Below are 16,866 nucleotides of genomic sequence, written 5' to 3'. Positions count from 1 at the left end.
TAAATACCAACATGTAGAGCAATAGTAGGCTACAATTAGTAAATAAAATTACACTCTAGTAATCATTTAACAAAGCATAAACATTTATTTACTCAAAATACATAGATTATTTCTTAATGTCTTAAGTTTAATCAGTATTTTGTCTACTGTTACATTATTAATTATTAATTAAAATAAAATGTTGTTTTCCTTTAGTAGTTGTTGTATTAATATCAAACTTGATATAGAATTACTATCAGTATACTAATGGTGGTTAGTTGGATTTGTTCCCTCAAAAAATTAAATTAGATTTAATTAATTATATATTAATTATAATTTTGATTCATAACATATTTACCCTATCCATAGCCCACTTGTACTGAGTCTAAATATCTATGTATTTAAACATAAACTGTCAGTATGATTTACATGATTAGTAAAAGGTAATTAGTCCAGAGAGATTGTGACAATTATGGGTGATTTTATTTTGTTAGAAAAATGTCACATACTATAAATATATCAGAAATACTATGAAATATACTAAGAAATTAATTTACCTGTAACCCTGAATTTTAAACAAGTGTAAATTTATATATTATTACTATTAGTATTGGATAACATGCACATTTTTAAATATTTACAAAAATGAAAGAAAGTTCATCAAAAAGTCATTTTTGAATATTTAGTATCAACTAAAAGTTTAGAAAAATTTCGCATACAGGTGGTTCAACCATTGTATACAGAAATCAGAAATAATTTGAAATGTGCTTAGAAATTGATTTACCTTTAATCCTGAATTTTAAACTAGTATAAATTTATATACTGTTAGATACCATGCACATGTTAAAATATTTACAAAAAAAAGAAAGAAATAGCTTAAATTCTTCATCGTAAGGGTCATGTTTGAATATTAAGTATCCACTAAAAGTTGTTTTTTATAAGAATTTAAGACTTTTAGCTTGAGTAGTAGCATTATGCTGCATAAAGTAAGAAACCTGAGAATGAGCAGTATCTGTCACTGTCACTGTAGTAATAGTTATGGTTTGTATTATATGGCTGAGTCCATACTTGATCACCTGATACCAGATCAAGTACCACCATTGTGCTTGCAGAATGATGCCCAGTATTACTTCCATATGCAGATACTTGAAAATTCCCATTTTTCATAATTCTTGTTAAAACAGTACCACCACCACTTGATTTCATTGATGACACATGGAATACATAAACACCTGGAATTGCACAGACAAACTTGCCTGTATCCAGATTGTAGTTATTTCCAACATTTGTAATTATTGTGTCATACTTCATTGGGCTAATGGCATGACGACCTGGGTTAGATGTAAAAACTACTGAAAAGGCAGATTTCTGCTGACTAGCTTGTTCACCCTTTTCTCCTTTTACACCATTTGTACCTGGTAGTCCAATGAGGCCTTGAGGTCCAGTTGGTCCTAATTTACCAGGAATCCCATCTAAACCATTCCTTCCATTATCTCCTTTCATTCCATGTTCTCCTTTCAGTCCTTGTTCTCCCTTCACTCCATTCATTCCTTGTTCTCCTTTCACTCCATTCATTCCTTGTTCTCCTTTCACTCCGTTCATTCCTTGTGGCCCTGACACACCTGGATTACCATGATTTCCTGGAATGCCAGGAACCCCAGCTGTACAACAGCTATTACAAGCTGCTGTATCAGTTTGAGCATAGATAATACTAATTTGTATAGTAGCAATTGTGGAGAACATGTAAAATCTGAAATGCAATCAAATTTATAATTTTGTTGGCATGTAGGGTCTATTACCAAGTTTTTTTATAATATAAATGATAGAATTTGAGAACCATGTTCAATCAGACATATTACTATAGACTTCACTACTATCATGTGCCACATTTTGTCAGTCATACTATAGATTGACAAATGGCAATTGAATTTTAACATAGTTGTCAAATTTGATAAATTATATTAGTTTTGAAGTCTATAAGTCTAACACAATTCAATTCAATTCAACAACAATTCAACAACATTTATTTAGAAACAGTTCAAGAAATAAAAGAAGCAGACATTAATTACAATAACTTAAAATGGTAACAATAAATAAGAACTGTTTCTGGGATCAGAAAAAGAAGTAAAAGAACTTGTCAAATATTAACCCCTAAACAAAACAAAAAAACAACTGCATGACAAATCATGTAGTTATAAATTATAATTCTAAAAAAATTCATGAATGTTTTATTTCTTTCATTTAATAAATAAAAAATCTAACAATATTTGTATTTGGAAATTTTTTTAATAGATTTTTAAAATATGTTAATGTTTTTACAGAAAGTCGTTTCTATAGACAGTTCATTCCATAACTTATGACCACATACTGTAACCAAAAATTGAGTCTTTTTTAGCCTCGTAAATGGTACTTCCACTCTTTTGGTATTTCTAAGCTGATAAAAACTTACAGACTTAAAAACCTAAAACCTTTTAAAGGCAGGAGTGGTGAAGTATTTTTTATAAATCTCACATTCCAATATTAATTAGTATTCCCTATGTTTTTTGTTGTCCTGCCTTACATTTCAAATTATCCTTTAGTACTATAAATTCAGAAACACATTTGTGGTACATTTACTTTACCTAAGAACTTTAGAAAATGTAAATTAAACGAAAAACTGTTTCTGAGTTTTTCCGGAAGGTCACATAACTCATTTTGGTAAAGGTTTCATAATAGGGCTGCTAAGATTATGACAAATATAAAATAGGGCTGCTAAGATTATGACAAATACAAAATAGGGCTGCTAAGATTGTGACAAATATAAAATAGGGCTGCTAAGATTATGACAAATATAAAATAGGGCTGCTAAGATTATGACAAATATAAAATAGGGCTGCTAAGATTGTGACAAATATAAAATAGGGCTGCTAAGATTATGACAAATATAAAATAGGGCTGCTAAGATTATGACAAATATAAAATAGGGCTGCTAATATTGTGACAAATATAAAATAGGGCTGCTAAGATTATGACAAATAAAAAATAGGGCTGCTAAGATTGTGACAAATATAAAATAGGGCTGCTAAGGTTATGACAAATATAAAATAGGGCTGCTAAGATTATGACAAATAAAAAATAGGGCTGCTAAGATTGTGACAAATATAAAATAGGGCTGCTAAGATAGTGACAAATATAAAATATGGCTGCTAAGATTATGACAAATATAAAATAGGGCTGCTAAGATTGTGACAAATAAAATAAGGCTGCTAAGATTGTTACAAATATAAAATAGAGCTGCTAAGATTATGACAAATATAAAATAGGGCTGCTAAGATTGTGACAAATATAAAATAGGGCTGCTAAGATTGTGACAAATATAAAATAGGGCTGCTAAGATTATGACAAATATAAATAGGGCTGCTAAGATTATGACATTAAAACAGCTAAGAACACTAAATATAAAGATTTACTGTACTTACCCAAGATACATGATTACTGTTTAAATGTTCTTGTATTTTCTCTTGATCAGTAAGTTGATGCTGTTTTCTGTTTTGTGTTGCTGCAGTAAATGTAACAATGTTGCTTGTCATGGTATTTATATGTGTCTCAATAATGTCTAAATGCAGACTAATCTTGTAAACATCACATATCTTACTGTATATGGTATTTGATGCAGTACAACTCACATATCTTACTGTATATAGAATGCATTGCAATACCACTTGTATGTCTTAATTTATGATGAACTCATAAAGGAATTTAATTGGCTAGATGACAGTAGGTTGTATGGGTTGATGACTGCACAGTAAATACCAACATGTAGAGCAATAGTAGGCTACAATTAGTAAACAAAATTACACTCTAGTAATTATTTAACAAAGCATAAACATTTATTTACTCAAAATACATAGATTATTTCTTAATGTCTTAAGTTTAATCAGTATTTTGTGTACTGTTACATTAATAATTATTAATTAATGTCAAATGTTTTTTTTTTATTTTCCTGATTTTAACTTGATATAGAATTAAGATCAGTATACTAGTGGTGATTATTGGATTTCTTCCCTCAAAAGATTAAATTAGATTTAATTAATTATATATTAATTATAATTTTGATCTATAATATATTTACCTAACCATAGCCCGCATTTACTGAGTCTAAATATCTACGTCTTTAAACATAAACTGTCAGAGTATGATTTACATGATTAGTAAAAGATATTTAGTCCAGAGAGATTGTGACTTTAGAAAAACAAATTATGGGTGATTTTATTTTGTTAGAAAAATGTCACATACAGGTGGTTCAAACATACTATTTTTTATTCAGAACATTTATTTCTCTTCTCTTTTCTATTAACAGTGTTTGTAAAAAAACAATTTTAAATAAGAGAGGCGAACCCCAGAAAGTGTAAACTTGTGGTGGGCTGCCAAAAAATAAAAAATATCAAAAAATCATTAAAAAAACCAAAGTAAACAAAAAAAAACGATTGAAAATATCAATGAAATTTGAATTAATATTATTTAGGATTCAGTGATTATATGTGGATAATAGATGCCTTTTTAGCTTAAAAGTGAAATGTTTTTTTGTTGGCGATTCAGTTATGTATTTGGGTAATTTGTTCCAATATTTTGGCCCTGAAAACTGAATGTTATGTTGGAAAGATAGTGTTTTGTGTAATGGAATATGTATTTTATTTGAGGTTCTTGTGTTATGACTATGATAGTTGAAATTGAATTTGAACAGGGGTTGAAATTGAGCGGGGATTAGGGAATTTAACCAAGAGTATACAAAAATACATTGTTGAAGGCAATTTATATCGTAAATTTTTAAAAGGGAAAGGGATGCAAACAACGGATCTGAGTGGGCTCTTGGAGTTTGAAATGTTTCTAATACATTTTTTTTGTAGTAAAAGAAGTTTACATAAATCAGAAATACTATGAAATATACTTAGAAATTAATTTACCTGTAACCCTGAATTTTAAACTAGTGTAAATTTATATAATAATATTATTAGTATTGGATAACATGCACATGTTTAAATATTTACAAAAAAAGAAAGAAAAATCATCAAAAAGTCATGTTTGAATATTAAGTATCAACTGAAAGTTTCGAAAAATGTCATACAGGTGGTTCAACCATTGTATACAGAAATCAGAAATGTTCTTAGAAATTAATTTACCTTTAATCCTGAATTTTAAACTAGTATAAATTTATATACTGTTAGATACCATGCACATGTTAAAATATTTACAAAAAAAAGAAAGAAATAGCTTAAATTCTTCATCGTAAGGGTCATGTTTGAATATTAAGTATCCACTAAAAGTTGTTTTTTATAAGAATTTAAGACTTTTAGCTTGAGTAGTAGCATTATGCTGCATAAAGTAAGAAACCTGAGAATGAGCAGTATCTGTTGATGTCACTGTGGTAATAGTTATGGTTTGTATCATATGGCTGAGTCCATACTTGATCACCTGATATCAGATCAAGTACCACCATTGTGCTTGCAGAATTATGCCCAGTATTACTTCCATATGCAGATACTTGAAAATTCCCATTTTTGATGATTCTTGTTGAAACAGAACCACCAGCACTTGATTTCAATGATGAGACTTGGAATACATAAACACCTGGAATTGCACAGACAAACTTGCCTGTATCCAGATTGTAGTTATTTCCAACATTTGTAATTATTGTGTCATACTTCATTGGGCTAATGGCATGACGACCTGGGTTAGATGTAAAAACTACTGAAAAGGCAGATTTCTGCTGACTAGCTTGTTCACCCTTTTCTCCTTTTACACCATTTGTACCTGGTAGTCCAATGAGGCCTTGAGGTCCAGTTGGTCCTAATTTACCAGGAATCCCATCTAAACCATTCCTTCCATTATCTCCTTTCATTCCATGTTCTCCTTTCAGTCCTTGTTCTCCCTTCACTCCATTCATTCCTTGTTCTCCTTTCACTCCATTCATTCCTTGTTCTCCTTTCACTCCGTTCATTCCTTGTGGCCCTGACACACCTGGATTACCATGATTTCCTGGAATGCCAGGAACCCCAGCTGTACAACAGCTATTACAAGCTGCTGTATCAGTTTGAGCATAGATAATACTAATTTGTATAGTAGCAATTGTGGAGAACATGTAAAATCTGAAATGCAATCAAATTTATAATTTTGTTGGCATGTAGGGTCTATTACCAAGTTTTTTTATAATATAAATGATAGAATTTGAGAACCATGTTCAATCAGACATATTACTATAGACTTCACTACTATCATGTGCCACATTTTGTCAGTCATACTATAGATTGACAAATGGCAATTGAATTTTAACATAGTTGTCAAATTTGATAAATTATATTAGTTTTGAAGTCTATAAGTCTAACACAATTCAATTCAATTCAACAACAATTCAACAACATTTATTTAGAAACAGTTCAAGAAATAAAAGAAGCAGACATTAATTACAATAACTTAAAATGGTAACAATAAATAAGAACTGTTTCTGGGATCAGAAAAAGAAGTAAAAGAACTTGTCAAATATTAACCCCTAAACAAAACAAAAACAACAAAAAAACAACTGCATGACAAATCATGTAGTTATAAATTATAATTCTAAAAAAATTCATGAATGTTTTATTTCTTTCATTTAATAAATAAAAAATCTAACAATATTTGTATTTGGAAATTTTTTTAATAGATTTTTAAAATATGTTAATGTTTTTACAGAAAGTCGTTTCTATAGACAGTTCATTCCATAACTTATGACCACATACTGTAACCAAAAATTGAGTCTTTTTTAGCCTCGTAAATGGTACTTCCACTCTTTTGGTATTTCTAAGCTGATAAAAACTTACAGACTTAAAAACCTAAAACCTTTTAAAGGCAGGAGTGGTGAAGTATTTTTTATAAATCTCACATTCCAATATTAATTAGTATTCCCTATGTTTTTTGTTGTCCTGCCTTACATTTCAAATTATCCTTTAGTACTATAAATTCAGAAACACATTTGTGGTACATTTACTTTACCTAAGAACTTTAGAAAATGTAAATTAAACGAAAAACTGTTTCTGAGTTTTTCCGGAAGGTCACATAACTCATTTTGGTAAAGGTTTTATAATAGGGCTGCTAAGATTATGACAAATATAAAATAGGGCTGCTAAGATTATGACAAATACAAAATAGGGCTGCTAAGATTGTGACAAATATAAAATAGGGCTGCTAAGATTATGACAAATATAAAATAGGGCTGCTAAGATTATGACAAATATAAAATAGGGCTGCTAAGATTGTGACAAATATAAAATAGGGCTGCTAAGATTATGACAAATATAAAATAGGGCTGCTAAGATTGTGACAAATATAAAATAGGGCTGCTAAGATTATGACAAATAAAAAATAGGGCTGCTAAGATTGTGACAAATATAAAATAGGGCTGCTAAGGTTATGACAAATATAAAATAGGGCTGCTAAGATTATGACAAATAAAAAATAGGGCTGCTAAGATTGTGACAAATATAAAATAGGGCTGCTAAGATAGTGACAAATATAAAATATGGCTGCTAAGATTATGACAAATATAAAATAGGGATGCTAAGATTGTGACAAATAAAATAAGGCTGCTAAGATTGTTACAAATATAAAATAGAGCTGCTAAGATTATGACAAATATAAAATAGGGCTGCTAAGATTGTGACAAATATAAAATAGGGCTGCTAAGATTATGACAAATATAAAATAGGGCTGCTAAGATTATGACATTAAAACAGCTAAGAACACTAAATATAAGGATTTACTGTACTTACCCAAGATACATGATTACTGTTTAAATGTTCTTGTATTTTCTCTTGATCAGTAAGTTGATGCTGTTTTCTGTTTTGTGTTGCTTCAGTAAATGTAACAATGTTGCTTGTCATGGTATTTATATGCGTCTCAATAATGTCTAAATGCAGACTAATCTTGTAAACATCACATATCTTACTGTATATGGTATTTAATGCAATGCAACTCACATATTTTACTGTATATAGAATGCATTGCAATACCACTTGTATGTCTTAATGTATGATGAACTCATGAAGGAATTTAATTGGCTAGATGACAGTAGGTTGTATGAGTTGATGACTGCACAGTAAATACCAACATGTAGAGCAATAGTAGGCTACAATTAGTAAACAAAATTACACTCTAGTAATTATTTAACAAAGCATAAACATTTATTTACTCAAAATACATAGATTATTTCTTAATGTCTTAAGTTTAATCAGTATTTTGTCTACTGTTACATTAATAATAATTAATTAAAGTCAAATGTTGTTTTTTAACATCAAACTTGAAGTAGAATTAAGATCAGTATACTAGTGGTGATTGTTGGATTTCTTTCCTCAAAAAATTAAATTAGATTTAATTAATAATATATATAATATATTTTGATTTACAATTTATTTGCCTAACTTCAGTCCACATGTACTAAATATCTACGTCTTTAAACATAAACTGTCAGAGTATGATTTACATGATTAGTAAAAGGTAATTAGTCCAGAGAGATTGTGACTTTTGAAAAACAATTATGGGTGATCTTATTTTGTTAGAAAAATGTCACATACAGGTGGTTCAACCATACTATACATAAATCAGAAATACTATGAAATATGCTTAGAAATTAATTTACCTGTAGTGTAACCCAGAATTTTAAACTAGTGTAAATTTATATAAAATCAGTATTAGTATTGGATAACATGCACATTTAAAAATATTTACACAAAAAAAAGAAAGACAAATGTTACCTTTGTCATCATAAGGTCATGTTAAAATATTAAGTATCAACTAAAAGTTGTGTTTTTTTTATAAGAATTTAAGACTTTTAGATTGAGTATTAACATTATGCTGCATAAAGTAAGAAACCTGAGAATGAGCAATGTCTGTTGCTGCCACTGTGGTAATAGTTATTGTTTGTATCATGTGGCTGAGTCCATACTTGATCACCTGATACCAGATCAAGTACCACCATTGTGCTTGCAGAATTATGTCCAGTAGCACTCACCAATGTAGATACTTGAAAACTCCCATTTTTCATGATTTTTGTTAAAACAGTACCACCACCACTTGATTTCAATGATGTGACATGGAATACATAAACACCTGGAATTGCACAGACAAACTTGCCTGTATCCAGATTGTAGTCATTTCCTACATTTGTAATTATTGTGTTATACTTCATTGGGCTAGCGGCATGACGACCTGGGTCTGATGTAAAAGCTACTGAAAAGGCAGATTTCTGCTGACTAGCTTGTTCACCCTTTTCTCCCTTTACACCATTTGCACCTGGTAGTCCAATGAGGCCTTGAGTTCCTTGTTCTCCTTTTAACCCATGTTCTCCAATCAATCCTTGTTCTCCTTTCGTTCCTTGGTCACCTTTCACTCCATTCATTCCTTGTTCTCCTTTCACTCCATTCATTCCTTGTGGCCCTGATACACCTGGATTACCATGCTGTCCTGGAATGCCAGGAATCCCAGATGTACAACAGCTATTACAAGCTTCAGTAGTACTTTGACCTGCTGCTTTCATGACAAAGATGATACTAATTTGTATAGTAACAATTGTGAAGAACATGTTAAATCTGAAAGAATCAAACATATAATTTGTTTGCTAAGGTAAATTTAAAGCCACTTTACCTATGTTGTTTTTTTATCTAATTTAAAGACAATATAACTGCAATTGTTGACAACATATTAAACTAGGTAATTTCTTGTCTGAAATGTACAATCTAAGGTTGATAATAAAAAAATAATTCACTAGATAAGTAGTGTATCGTAGGCTAGCTATAGGCCTAGCCTTACGTCGTCTCGTTGCTGAAGTAATTTTCTTTAATACAAATTGTGGGAGACCTGGTATTTTCACTGAAAAGTTACGTTTCTTTTTGTTTAAATCTGTAAATAATGTACAGATATAAACTGCATGACATACTGTAAAGCTAAAAAAACTAATTTCAATAAATCAGTAGTACATTTATAGTATACTCTTGTTTAAATAACATTAGTTTAGTTTTGCGCCATATTTAAAGTGATAATAATGTTTACTTTGGCCTTAGACAACTACACCCTTAAGACAACTACACCTTTAGTACAACTACACCCTTAGTACAACTACACCCTTAGTACAACTACACCCTTGGTACAACTACACCCTTGGTACAACTACACCCTTGATACAACTACACCCTTGATACAACTACACCCTTAGTACAACTACACCCCTAGGACAACTACACCCTTAGTACAACTACACCCTTAGTACAACTACACCCCTAGGACAACTACACCCTTAGTACAACTACACCCTTAGTACAACTACACCCTTGCTTGTCTTCGTTTGGCTGATCAAAACCTACTACTTGTTCCTAGAATTAACACCAAATCTTATGGACAAAGGTCTTTTATGTTCTCTGCTGTTTCTCTTTGGAATTCTCTCCCTCGTCATTTTACTAAATCAACTTCTATTGCTATTTTTAAAAAAGAACTTAAAACGCATCTTTTTAACATCCAATATAAGCGCCTTTGATTTTTACTTCGGTTTAGTTGATTCTAACGCTATACAAATACCTAAATTATTATTATTATTATTAAGACAACTACACCCTTTAGACAACTACACCCTTAGTACAACTACACCCTTAGTACAACTACACCCTTAGTACAACTACACCCTCGGTACAACTACACCCTTAGTACAACTACACCCTCGGTACAACTACACCCTTAGTACAACTACACCCTCGGTACAACTACACCCTCAGTACAACTACACCCTTGGTACAACTACACCCTTAGTACAACTACACCCTCGGTACAACTACACCCTTAGGACAACTACACCCTTAGTACAACTGCACCCTCGGTACAACTACACCCTCGGTACAACTACACCCTTAGTACAACTACACCCTTTAGACAACTACACCCTTAGTACAACTACACCCTTAGTACAACTACACCCTTAGTACAACTACACCCTTAGTACAACTACACCCTTAGTACAACTGCACCCTTAGTACAACTACACCCTTGGTACAACTACACCCTTGGTACAACTACACCCTTGGTACAACTACACCCTTGGTACAACTACACCCTTGATACAACTACACCCTTGATACAACTACACCCTTAGTACAACTACACCCTTAGTACAACTACATCCTTAGTACAACTGCACCCTTAGTACAACTACACCCTTGGTACAACTACACTCTTGGTACAATTACACCCTTAGTACAACTACACCCTTAGTACAACTACACCCTTAGGACAACTACACCCTTAGTACAACTACACCCTTAGTACAACTACACCCTCGGTACAACTACACCCTTAGTACAACTACACCCTTAGTACAACTACACCCTCGGTACAACTACACCCTTAGTACAACTACACCCTCGGTACAACTACACCCTTAGGACAACTACACCCTTAGTACAACTGCACCCTTGGTACAACTACACCCTCGGTACAACTACACCCTTAGTACAACTACACCCTTTAGACAACTACACCCTTAGTACAACTACACCCTTAGTACAACTACACCCTTAGTACAACTACACCCTTAGTACAACTGCACCCTTAGTACAACTACACCCTTGGTACAACTACACCCTTGGTACAACTACACCCTTGGTACAACTACACCCTTGGTACAACTACACCCTTGATACAACTACACCCTTAGTACAACTACACCCTTAGTACAACTACATCCTTAGTACAACTGCACCCTTAGTACAACTACACCCTTGGTACAACTACACTCTTGGTACAATTACACCCTTAGTACAACTACACCCTTAGTACAACTACACCCTTAGGACAACTACACCCTTAGTACAACTACACCCTTAGTACAACTACATCCTTAATGTGTAAAGGGCAGATAAAATTGTGACAAATATAATTTATACTTACCCAAGATTCATGGTTACTTGTTGACTTGTTTCTGTTAGTTAAGTGGATGTTCCTTTTCTTCTGCTGTAATACGCTAATGTCAAACAATTTGCTTTTCCTTGTATTTATATGTGTCTCAAATGTTTGTATACAATACATCACAAATCTCTTTACCATATATGGAGTTTATTGCAATCCTGCTAACACACAGTACCTTACTGTATAGAATTCATTACAATACAACTTGCATACCTTACTGTATATGGAGTTATTGCAATCCTGCTAACACACAGTAACTTGCTGTATATAGAATTCATTACAATACAACTTGAATACCTTACTGTATATAGAGTTATTGCAATCCTGCTAACATACCTTACTGTATAGAATTCATTACAATACAACTTTTATACCATACTAAATATAGTTTTTATTGCAATCCTGCTAACAATACTTACCTTATGTGGAGTTTATTGTAATCGAAAGGGGGAATTTTGTTTTCTTTTTCCTTATGTAAAACACTTTTTTCTATTCTGTGCTTTGATCATGGTTTTGGGCGCTTATTCTGCTTTCAGTATTTATGAGAGCAGTGTAATATACGTGTATATATAGCAGGTGTTTGCAGCTACTACTACAACTACTCATTTGATAGTATATCTTTGCCATATATAGGCATAGCAAGATAGCAGATATTAGGAGCTATAGCAAGATAGCAGCTATTAGGAGCTATAGCAAGATAGCAGCTATTAGGAGCTATAGCAAGATAGCAGCTATTAGGAGCTATAGCAAGATAGCAGCTATTAGGAGCTATAGAAAATAGTAGCTATTAGGAGCTATAGCAAGATAGCAGCTATTAGGAGCTATAGCAAGATAGCAGGTATTAGGAGCTATAGCACGATAGCAGCTATTAGGAGCTATAGCAAGATAGCAGCTATTAGGAGCTATAGCAAGATAGCAGCTATTAGAAGCTATAGCAAGATCAGCAGCTATTAGGAGCTATAGCAAGATAGCAGCTATTAGGACCTATAGCAAGATAAGCAGCTATTAGGATATATAGTAGCTATTGGCAGCAACAACAATTGTTGGCTATATCCCGCATACCTTATTTCATATCTTAGAATTCATTACAATCCAACATATGTACCTTTCCGTAAAGTGGGCCGTAAACAGCATAGTACCAAAAAGTGATAAATATTATAAAATCTATTTACCCATAGTTGCTGCAGCTTAATATTGTATATTTTCAGTTTATTTAACATTTCCTTAATCAGAGGAATTTTCAAACACTTCTCCTAAAAGGGGAACGTTCCAAAAGAAATTGCCAAAACACAAAATGCGTTATTGCAATACCACTTGTATGACTTAATGTATAAAGAACTCATAAAGGAATTTAATTGGTTAGATGACAGTAGGTTGTATGGGTTGATGACTGCACAGTAAATACCAACATGTAGAGAAATAGTAGGCTACAATTAGTAAACAAAATTACACTCTAGTAATTATTTAACAAAGCATAAACATTTATTTACTCCAAATACATAAATTATTTCTTAATTTCTTAAGTTTAATCAGTATTTTGTCTACTGTTACATTAATAATTATTAATTAAAGTCAATTGTTTTTTTTTATTTTCCTTTAGTAGTTGTTTTATTAATATCAAACTTGATGTAGAATTAAGATCAGTATACTAATGGTGGTTGTTGGATTTGTTCCCTCAAAAGATTAAATTACATTTAATTAATTATATTATATTTATTATAATTTTGTTTCATAATATTATATTTACCTATCCATAGCCCACATGTACTGAGTCTAAATATCTACATCTTTAAATATAAACTGTCAGAGTATGGTTTACACGATTAGTAAAAGATATTTAATCAAGGGAGATTGTGACTTTTATGAGTGATCTTATTTTATTAGAAAAATGTCACATACAGGTGGTTTAACCATACTATGCATAAATCAGAAATAATATAAAATATACTAAGAAATTAATTTACCTGTAACCCTGAATAAACAGAAATCAGAAAAATATAAAATATTCTAAAAAATTAATTTTTAAAAGAAAGAAAAATGTTACATTTCTCATCGTAAGGTCATGTTAAAATATTAAGTATCAACTAAAAGTTGCGTTTTTTATAAGTATTTAAGACTTTTAGCTTGAGTAGTAACATTATGCTGCATAAAGTAAGAAACCTGAGAATGAGCAATGTCTGTTGATGTTATCGTAGTAATAGTTATTGTTTGTATCATATGGCTGAGTCCATACTTGATCACCTGATACTAGATCAAGTACCACCATTGTGCTTCCAGAATTAAACCCAGTAGCACTTATATGTGTAGATACTTGAAAATTCCCATTTTTTATAATCTGTGTTCCAACTCTAGCACCACCACTTGATTTCATTGATGTCACCTGGAATACATAAACACCTGGAATTGCACAGACAAACTTGCCTGTATCCAGATTGTAGTGATTTCCTACATTTGTAATTATTGTGTTATACTTCATTGGGCTAGCGGCATGACGACCTGGATCTGATGTAAAAGCTACTGAAAAGGCAGATTTCTGCTGAATAGCTTGTTCACCTTTTTCTCCTTTTACACCATTTACACCTGGTAGTCCAATGAGGCCTTGAGGTCCAGTTGGTCCTAATTTACCAGGAATCCCATCTAAACCATTCCTTCCATTATCTCCTTTCATTCCATGTTCTCCTTTCAGTCCTTGTTCTCCTTTCACTCCATTTATTCCTTGTTCTCCATTCATTCCGTGCTCTCCTTTCATTCCTTGTTCTCCTTTCACTCCATTCATTCCTTGTGGCCCTGACACACCTGGATTACCATGATTTCCTGGAATGCCAGGAACCCCAGCTGTACAACAGCTATTACAAGCTGCTGTATCAGTTTGAGCATAGATGATACTAATTTGTATAGTAGCAATTGTGAAGAACATGTAAAATCTGAAATTGAATCAAATTTATAATTTTGTTGGCATGTCTATTACCAAGTGTTTTTATAATATAAATGATAGAATTTGAGAACCATGTTCAATCAGACATATTACTATAGACTTCACTACTATCATGTGCCACATTTTGTCAGTCATACTATAGATTGACAAATGGCAATTGAATTTTAACATAGTTGTCAAATTTGATAAATTATATTAGTTTTGAAGTCTATAAGTCTAACACAATTCAATTCAATTCAACAACAATTCAACAACAACATTTATTTAGAAACAGTTCAAGAAATAAAAGCAATATACATTAATTACAATAACTTAAAATGGTAACAATAAATAAGAACTGTTTCTGGGATCAGAAAAAGAAGTAAAAGAACTTGTCAAATACCAACCCATAAACAAAACAAAAACAACAAAAAAAACAACTGCATGTAGTTATAAATTATAATTCTAAAGAAATTCATGAATGTTTTAGATATTTCATTTAATAAGTAAAAAATCTAATTATGGCACATTATTTGTATTTTGACATTTTTTAAATAGATTTTTAAAATATTTAAATTCGTTTCTATAGACATTTCATTCCATAACTTAGGACCACATACTGTAACCAAATAATTGAGACCTTTTTAGCCTTGTAAATGGTATTTCTAAGCTGATAAAAACTTACAGACTTAAAAACTATCCGATTGGTTTGCATTTTAAATTATTCTAACTTGACAACCATTTTAAAGGCCAGGTGTGGTGAAGTATTTTTATAAATCTCACATTCCAGTATTAATTAGTATTTCCTATGTTTCTTTATTTTGTCCTGCCTTACATTTCAAATTATCCTTTAGTACTATAAATTCAGAAACACATTTTTGGTACGTTTACTTTAACTAAGAACTTTGAAAAAAGTACATTAAACGAAAAATTGTTTTTTTAGTTTTTCCGGAATGTCACATAACTCATTTTGCTAAAGATTTTATAATAGGGCTGCTAAGATTATGACAAATATAAAATAGGGCTGGTAAGATTATGACAAATATAAAATAGGGCTGCTAAGATTATGACAAATATAAAATAGGGCTGCTAAGATTGTGACAAATACAAAATAGGGCTGCTAAGATTGTGACAAATATAAAATAGGGCTGCTAAGATTGTGACAAATATAAAATAGGGCAGCTAAGATTGTGACATATATAAAATAGGGCTGCTAAGATTATGACAAATATAAAATAGGGCTGCTAAGATAGTGACAAATATAAAATAGGGCTGCTAAGATTATGACAAATATAAAATAGGGCTGCTAAGATTGTGACAAATATAAAATAGGGCTGCTAAGATTGTTACAAATATAAAATAGGGCTGCTAAGATTGTGATAAATATAAAATAGGGCTGCTAAGATTGTGACAAATATAAAATAGGGCTGCTAAGATTATGACAAATATAAAATAGGGCTGCTAAGATTGTGACAAATATAAAATAAGGCTGCTAAGATTGTGACAAATATAAAATAGGGCTGCTAAGATTATGACAAATATGAAATAGGGCTGCTAAGATTGTGACAAATATAAAATAGGGCTGCTAAGATTGTTACAAATATAAAATAGGGCTGCTAAGATTGTTACAAATATAAAATAGGGCTGCTAAGATTGTGACAAATATAAAATAGGGCTGCTAAGATTGTTACAAATATAAAATAGGGCTGCTAAGATTGTGACAAATATAAAATAGGGCTGCTAAGATTATGACAAATATAAAATAGGGCTGCTAAGATTGTGACAAATATAAAATAGGGCTGCTAAGATTGTTACAAATATAAAATAGGGCTGCTAAGATTGTGACAAATACAAAATAGGGATGCTAAGATTGTGACAAATATAAAATAGGGCTGCTAAGATTGTGACAAATATAAAATAGGGATGCTAAGATTGTGACAAATATAAAATAGGGCTGCTAAGATTGTGACAAATATAAAATAGGGATGCTAAGATTGTGACATTAAAACAGCTAA

The 16,866-nt window shown here is 31.5% G+C and overlaps 3 protein-coding genes across 3 annotated transcripts in view; 1 reads left to right on the top strand and 2 right to left on the bottom strand.

Annotated features, from left to right (window-relative positions):
* The window catches only part of LOC144835824 (anaphase-promoting complex subunit 7-like), a 169,073-nt gene that overhangs the window by 127,584 nt on the left and 24,623 nt on the right, over window positions 1-16,866 (top strand). The window lies entirely within an intron of this gene.
* Window positions 158-1,722, bottom strand: LOC144858674 (caprin-2-like). Its single transcript, XM_078714772.1, has one exon. The coding sequence runs from the start codon at window positions 1,720-1,722 to the stop codon at window positions 952-954; it is 771 nt and encodes a 256-aa protein (XP_078570898.1). The 3' UTR covers window positions 158-951.
* Window positions 8,156-12,007, bottom strand: LOC144835850 (complement C1q tumor necrosis factor-related protein 2-like). The gene is made up of 2 exons (XM_078690967.1): window positions 11,920-12,007; window positions 8,156-9,575 (listed from the first exon to the last, which is right to left on the bottom strand). The coding sequence occupies exons 1-2, from the start codon at window positions 11,928-11,930 to the stop codon at window positions 8,837-8,839; spliced, it is 750 nt and encodes a 249-aa protein (XP_078547093.1). The 5' UTR covers window positions 11,931-12,007; the 3' UTR covers window positions 8,156-8,836.

Source organism: Antedon bifida, chromosome 2 (assembly GCF_963402885.1).
Source record: "Antedon bifida chromosome 2, ecAntBifi1.1, whole genome shotgun sequence".
Classification (NCBI taxonomy): domain Eukaryota; kingdom Metazoa; phylum Echinodermata; class Crinoidea; order Comatulida; family Antedonidae; genus Antedon; species Antedon bifida.
Note: the sequence above shows the minus strand (reverse complement) of the source record. Positions and strands in the feature narration are given on the sequence as shown.